Genomic DNA, 8,061 nt, shown 5'->3' with positions numbered 1-8,061 from the left:
ATGCTATAAATAAGTGCACATTCCACTTTTCCCCGTATATATTCCGTATACATTAATATTTTAAAAAAATGAATTCATAATTCATATTAAATATCGGCATTAACGATGGCACCGTACCGCAATTTCTCAAATTGAAGATCACTTGAAAAGCATAGTAATATTATAGTTCTGTAAACAACATTTTTCACATATAACATTATAATAAAATAATATTTTATTGAATTTGGAAATTAAGATCTATCTATATGATGCTTCTAGACCGGGGTAGGCCCAAACACATGAGTCTAGTTATTTATTGTTATTTTTGAATTCGTCACGATTTAGCGATCGGCCGAGTCACCTCACTCCCTCTACACATGTCAACAACAAGCACTTAATTTACTAAAAGCTCCACTAATAATGATTAAAGAACTTATAGTAAGTGTTATAAATGGAATAATATTGTAATTGACAATTTTAAGTTTATATATAACCTAATAAAAAAAAAAGTTAAAAAAAATTGAAAATTAACCAAAATTATGTCAAAAAATTATGCTTAACTTACTTGAATGATTAATTGAGGAACGTCTTCAATAATAAACATTAAAAATCCAGCCCATATAATCAATTTTAAGGTTTCTTTAGATAAACCAGCCTCTTCAGATGACCCATGTTCTTCAGATGAACCAGTTTCTTTAGATAAACCAAGCGGACATATACTTAAAGTTTCAATTTCAATTATACCACATATACAGTAGTAAATAATAAAGCTTTTGGTCTACTTCTTTTAAACCAATCTCGAAAATTTTCATCACCAAAAGTAGTTTTTACTATAAGTACTAAATTAATTACTACCGGGGTTATTAAAATTATAAAACTAAAAAAAAATTTTAAATTTAATTATTAAATCAAACCAAAAAAAAATATTTAAATAAATAAATTAAAATGTTCCAATACCTTGGTATTTGTAAATCAAATTTTTTACTATCAACAATAGCAAAATAAAAATCCATTGTGAAATCTGAAATAATTAGTATAATCTTTAAAAAGTAAAATTTTCCCCTAAATTTTTTCCATTTTTCTGGATGCTCATTTTTACAAAAGATTACCATCGCAATTATTAATGATGTAATGATAACACTAGAAATAAATATGGCCTTATATTTATCGTATAAATCAACTTTTTTTTTTAAAAAAAAGAAAAGAAAAAATATTATTAGTATATTTTAGAGAAAAAAAAGAACATAAATAACAATTTTAACAATTTTAACTTACTAGTTACTTGAAACTATCCAACATATAAGTATTATTATATAAGGATATTGGTGTGTAAGATTTAAATTTTATTAAAGTATTTACAGTCTGACCTTGATATAACGAACCCACGATATAACGAACTCTTGACTTACCGAACTTTTTTTAAAAACCGGGTTCATATTATTTAAAAAAATCTCGATATACCGAATTTCATATAAACTCGATATAACGTATACCGAACTTTTATGATTTACCGTTTATAATAAAGCATATAAAAAAAATTCTTTATATACCGAACTTGATCACGTGGTTGAAATTTCACATAATTTATACTGTTAAATCTTAATTTCTGGCCAAAATTAATATTTCTTAATCACGTGACAACTTTATATACCGAACTGCTACTGTAAAACTTATGGAGTTCGATACACAAAAAAAATTTACATACCGAACTTCTACTATATACCGAACTTTTACCCTTGAACCGCGATTTCGTTATATTGAGGTTTGACTGTAAATCTTTCATAATATTGTTCGCACTGGATTTAAATGGATCATCAGTTGCACTTATTGAGAATAAGAGTACAACTTGTCCTTGATCATTTTGATATATTTCGGTAGCCTTTATACGATCTGGACTTACAGAAGCTGCTTCTGATAGTTCAATAGCCAAATTATCTCTAATTTTCTTCTTTTCATGTTCTGATTGTAAGTTTAAAAATGATTTTGAACTTTTTATGTCAAGTTTTACTGAACCATACGAATCACCTATTTTAAAAGTAAATTTAGCAATTAATTCATACCTGTAAGAATATACCACTGATTTTTCTTGATACCCAAAAGAGGTTCTTCTGTGTTTTTATGATTCACAAATCCATCTTCAATAACTACACAGTAAAGTTGATTTGGTTTATTAAATGTACTTTCAAAAACATTTATTGTAATTTTTTTATTATTGTCGCTTGACAAAAATTCCATAGTCTGTCCATTAAAACTTTGTCGAAAATAACTTTCTTTTCCATTTACTTCAAAGATTGAAATGTTTCCTGAAGAAAGTTTTACAGGTGATTCGTATGTAATGCTCAAAGATGGAGTTTGCATAGGAATAGTATCATTAATTTTTGGAGTTGTGGCATCGATAATTGGATTAAAATAACCCTCATCTATTAAAAATAAAATGATTAGATTGTTATATTATATTCATTCCCATCTTGTATTAGCAATTAATTCTCAAAATTTATTATTACCTTCTATGAAACTAGGTAATTCTGAATAATATACATTCCAAATATCACTTGTACCTTCTTGCTTAATTGCAACAACTGAATTATTAGGCATTGGAGCGTATCGAGTACCAAACTTTGGTAATTCAATGGTAACAGGAAGATTCCAACTTCCTTGAAATGTTTTATTTGTGTCAAGTACATGATAACCTAATACATTATCATTTTTTTCATTTATTCTAGTGTGTATGGTAAGTAAATATCCTATGAAACCAAAGTTAATATTATTATCTATACGCGTTTATCTAGTATATTCAAAACAATTTGTATCATACCTCCATTAAATAAAATTGACATTGACATGAAAATATGGTCAATATTAGTTATGTTTAAATCTCGAATTTCTTTAATATCCGTTACAGAACTACAAATAATAGCAAAATTCAATTAACACGCGGCATCCTTTTTAAAGAATTATACCCAGTGGATGTAAAATCTACTTGTACAAAATATCGTCCACCATTAATACTAATTTCAGATACTTCGATAAAACAAGAATAACCAACAATAATAAATGAATTTCCACATGTGATATCATCAATTTTTAATGGTGGGTTATTAGTATTTTGATAAATCAAAACGGTTTTTGACACTTTATTTGTTTTAGCTTGAACAAATGTCGCATAAACCCATAACTGGGGATCGACTGGTGATCTGAAAGATGATGTAGAACCAAAGGTTATGACGCAATATCCATAACCCATTGTTGGAAATGCAATGAATCTTGTTTCGGAATGTATTTGTGTAAATGTAATAGTATTCTCATTAATTAAAAGGTTATTTGTCCTCTTTCGTAACTATGTAATAGCGAAGTTATTTTACGTTATTAATATATTTAAAAATTAAATTTATTCAAGACATTGAAAAAACTTACGGAGGACTAAAAAATTTCCATTTTATATTGTATGAACCAGTAATAAATTCGGAAACAAAGAAACCTAACTCTGGTTCGATAGCAAAAAAATTAATTTTACTCGAAAATTGCACACCCTCGTTATTAATATATGCTAATTATTCCTGAAAATAATTAAAATGGTATTCAATAAAATAATAATAATAATAATAATTAGATTGCTATTTATTTTATTCTTACGAAAGTATTTCACCCTGCCAATTTATAATTAATCCAAATACAGCAACGTCCGTTGTATTTAAATAAGTTACTAGTAAGTATCCTGGAGTTAAAGAATAAACACGTAATCCAGGTTGTCTTTCAACTCCTATATCATATTCTACGTTTTCATCACTTTTATTAAAATATTTACAGCTATTAAAATTAAAATCTGGTACTGGTAAAGACATATCAATAGGTATAATAGTCCCATTTGTTGAATGAATTATACGAAATCTTAGTATCGGTTCAGAGCAATCTTTGCCATAAAGGTTCTTAACTACAACCAGAGCTGAGCCATCAATGTAAGGTTCGATACGGAATGCTTGTAGTTCTGGATTACCTTCTGCATAATGAACATTAATTTCAAAGGAATATTGCTATTGAAAAGTATTGGAGTAATAGTATAAATAATACAATCATTGCCATATTTTTAAATTTCTTGGTGACCATAAAACCGAAGGTATTAAATATATTTGATTTATATCAATTTTTTTTTTTGTTGTCTGTTTTTTAATAATGATGAGCAATATTTATAATTATTCACATCTTAATTATGATAAGTATTAAAAAAAAATTTCAATTAAAATATTTATGGTTAACAAATTTCTTTGTTTTTTTTAACGAATAAAAGTAGATCGTTAATTGCTTGAATTGTAAAATAAAAACTTTGCACTCTACCGTGGACCAACTGGACCATCCAGGCGACGGGGCAGTGGCTGTGCAGTGCAGTGACGGGCAGTGACGGGGTAGTGCCTAAATGATAAAAAAAAAATAAATAAAGGCCCAATTGGCGGAGAAAATTTTAGTTACACGAGCTTTGATTTCCTTGGCCCCTATAAAAAAATTCTGGAAAACTCCGATAAATGATCATGTTTTTAGTTTTTATTCCGAAGAAACTCAGACACGTAATCATTTTTCTGAAAATTTTTTATAGGGGGGAGTGTAACATATTAATTTTAATAATATCGCGTTTTATTTGCTTATTATTTACTTATTTATTTATTTATTTTGGTAATACTATTTACCAAATTTATCCATTACGATAAAAAGAAAATTGTTCCTTTTTTTTTTATTTGATATCAATTAGGTTTAAGATTTTAAAAAAATGTTTCATCAAAACTCTTTAATAATAAATAAAAACCTCAGATAAATTACATATGCAGATACAGTGGCGGTCAAAAGTATTGCATCGCCTTTTACACTATAAATTACAAATGATAGTTATAATAAATTTATATTTATTTTATACCTTGAATCTCAGAGGATATGTTACAATTATTTTTTTGTTCAATTCATAGTAAAATCTTGTATAAATTACATAATTTACAACAATTTAAATTTTCGACTTTTTATTGGGAATATTTATGATAAAATAAATGCCCGAATATGATTCTTTAAGTAATTTATAATTCGTATTTCAAAAATTGTAACAATTGAATCAGTAGTTGTGGAGAAATCGGCCTTTAAAAATCATGAAAAATACTGAAAATCGCCATTTTACATATGTGTAACCTTAATTTTTACCGATTTTTAAAGCTAATTTCTCCATAACTACTGGCTCAACCATTACAATTATTGGAATATGAACTATATATCACTTAAGGAATCAAATTCTGGCATTTATTTTGTCGTAGCTATTCTCAATAAAAAGTCAAAAATTCACATTTTTGTAAATTATGTAATTTATATAAGATTTCACTATGAATTGGACGAAAAAATAATTGCAATATATTCTTTAAGATTCAAGCTTTAAAATAAATATAAATTTATTATAATCATCATTGTAATTCATGTTGTAAATTTAGGTCAAAAGTGATGCAATACTTTTGACCGCCACTGTATATGGTTAAAAATTCTTAATAATTTGGATATTTAAATAAAATTAATCGTTAAAAAGAAAATATCGCATAATCCTTTTTATTGTGATTTCTGAGATTTTTAGATCATCGGTAATAAGAATGTTTAATTATTGTCGCGTTAAAGTAACATCAACTGTTAAAAGGACTAATCCAAGATTTTTATTTATTTTATTAGGTTTACAAAAATATTGGCAGTCGTATATGTGCTTATTATAACAATTTGTCATATGATTAATAATAGATGGGCTAATTATACAAATCAATCCCTAGCTGTCATTTATAGATCTGCATCGAATTGGTCTGTAAGTCGGAACATCCAATAAATGGTGATACGAATATTTCAGCTTATTCTTCTTCCAATTTATTAGTAAGTATACACGTTTGTGATTTTTATGGTTTTATTCGTAAATAAATTTAATTATTATTTCATTTTATAGATTATGTTTAGTTATGATGGATGGAATACTTTGAATTGTAAGTCATTTAAATTTTTTTTTAAAAAAAAATTAATTAATGTATTCGTTATCAATAATGAAATTGTTTATTTTTATAGACTCGCTAAATGAATTCCGAAAACCGGGAAAAAAAACTTATTTTCAGTAATAGTATCAGTGTCGGAATTGTTACATTAATGTGTATGTACAGTAAATAATATTCTAATTTCTAATTCATTTATATACATATACAGTATGTATGTACCGTAACCGTTTTAGATCTTCTCGTATGCATTTATTTCAGTTGTCCACAAGAATCTATATCAAATAATAATAACATAGATGAAACTATAGCCGCAACATTCTTTTATAGATTTTTTGGTAAACCTAGTCGTAAGACTTTTTACCGCTCTGATTGTACTTTCTGTAATAGGTACCGCAGCAGCAGGAGTGTGGAGGTAAAAATTATATGATTAATATTAATATTATTTTTCCTTTATATTGATAATAATACTAACAAATTTGTGTTTAATAAAAAAATTTTAGTGAATCAAGAGTTATTGTCGCAGTAGCAGCATCGGATTTTTCCCAAAATACTCGAAAGAATTAAGAACCCGGAATCAATATTTTAATACACCAATAAATGCTTTATTATTACAGTTTATTTGGTGTTCATTTATTATATTGTTTGTTGGAAGTAGTTTTACTATTACAAGTTTTACGTTAATTTCAACTTTTTCAATGTATAGTTATTGGATTTTTTATTTCGCTACTGGTATAGGTTTATTGGTATGTGTTTCATTGATAATTTTTATATAATCTAAAAGATTAAAAAACTAAAATTTAATTTATAAATTATAGTTAATTCGGTGTAATAAAAAAAATGAATTGAAGAAAAAACAATTCGATATTAATGATAAAAAATTAAATGAAAATTCTAGCCTATTTTCAAATATAACTCGAGAATATAAAGTTCCATTACCTTTTGCAATAATTTTTATATTAGCAGGTTTATTCATTTTAGTGTTTTCTTTTGTTGTTAATGTTGAATGTCCTAAAGATAAACCAAATTGCGATCTAGAGAAAAAACGGCTCAACAATTAGCTCCGATACTTTATTAGTTATGGATTTCTTTTTGTTGCTTTAACATGTTGGTATTCCTTTTATTACTGGTGGGGTACTATAAAAGATCAAAGAGAAGCTGCTATTATGAGAATAGCGGATGAAAATGAAAAACCTTATGATTTTAATTAATTAATTTATTATTATTATATTATTATTTAAAATAGTTATTGGTAAATTAAAGTGAGAGGTGACGCAGAAAGACGGGTTACATTTATAATTACGACCGGTTCGTATTTGTAGCGCTGCTTTTTATTAAAAAAAATTAGTTATTATATTAATATGTTAATACGACTTAGAAGTTATGAACATTAATAATAAAATATAGATATATAAATTTCAAAGTTTTTGAACTTTACACTACTTAAAGTACATGTAATATATATATTAATGGTACATTATTAAATGAGTTATAAATGATAAAAGTATTTTAAGTTATATTTTTAAATCGGTCATTGAGTGACGTATGGTGATATTTAGCACATACAATATAAAAGTAAGTAGTGTGACCAACGTTGATTGAAATAGTTCTTATTAAATGTAATGAGAAATGAAAAATTACTCATTTGATAGTCATAAATTATCGGAGATATATACTATTACTCATATAGTCATATCAGTCATATGAATAAAAATTTAATCATACAAAAAAATTTACTCATGCCATTACATAATCTTAATGTGGATTAGACCGACAAACATCAGTATGACAATTAAGGAGTTGTGACTAATCAATTTATTATCTTAAAAAAAAAAATATATATAAATATCTTTACTTTCCCTTCGTTCTTGTGTGTGTGTGGTGTGAGGTGTGTTAGGTGTGTTAGGTGTGTGGGTGTGAGGGGTGTGTGTGGGTGTGTGTGGGTGTGTGTGGGTGTGTGTGGGTGTGTTGTGTGTGTAGGTGTGGGCGTGAGTGTGTGTGGTGTTTGGGTGTTTGGGTGCGTGGATGTGTTGTGTGTGGGTGTATGTGTGGTATATGTTTTGTTTTCCCTCGCTCTTTCCCCTTCCTTTTC

General features: G+C 26.8%; 2 protein-coding genes across 2 annotated transcripts; both read right to left on the bottom strand.

Annotated features, from left to right (window-relative positions):
- Nucleotides 1-359: 359 nt before the first annotated feature.
- On the bottom strand, nt 360-3,223 carry OCT59_014103 (uncharacterized protein; the record flags this gene model as incomplete). Its single annotated transcript, XM_066141953.1, has 10 exons — nt 360-473; nt 545-672; nt 762-856; nt 937-1,000; nt 1,255-1,267; nt 1,685-2,004; nt 2,073-2,399; nt 2,484-2,723; nt 2,795-2,883; nt 2,940-3,223. The coding sequence occupies 10 exons, from the start codon at nt 3,221-3,223 to the stop codon at nt 360-362; spliced, it is 1,674 nt and encodes a 557-aa protein (XP_066002030.1).
- A 385-nt stretch (nt 3,224-3,608) lies between these two features.
- OCT59_014102 (uncharacterized protein) lies at nt 3,609-4,083 on the bottom strand (the record flags this gene model as incomplete). The annotated part of the gene is made up of 2 exons (XM_066141952.1): nt 3,609-4,010; nt 4,081-4,083. The coding sequence occupies 2 exons, from the start codon at nt 4,081-4,083 to the stop codon at nt 3,609-3,611; spliced, it is 405 nt and encodes a 134-aa protein (XP_066002029.1).
- Between the last annotated feature and the right edge of the window lie 3,978 nt (nt 4,084-8,061).

Source organism: Rhizophagus irregularis, chromosome 21 (genome assembly GCF_026210795.1).
Source record: "Rhizophagus irregularis chromosome 21, complete sequence".
NCBI lineage: Eukaryota > Fungi > Glomeromycota > Glomeromycetes > Glomerales > Glomeraceae > Rhizophagus > Rhizophagus irregularis.
The sequence above is the reverse complement of the archived record's forward strand: the minus strand, read 5'-3'. Positions and strand labels throughout refer to the sequence as shown.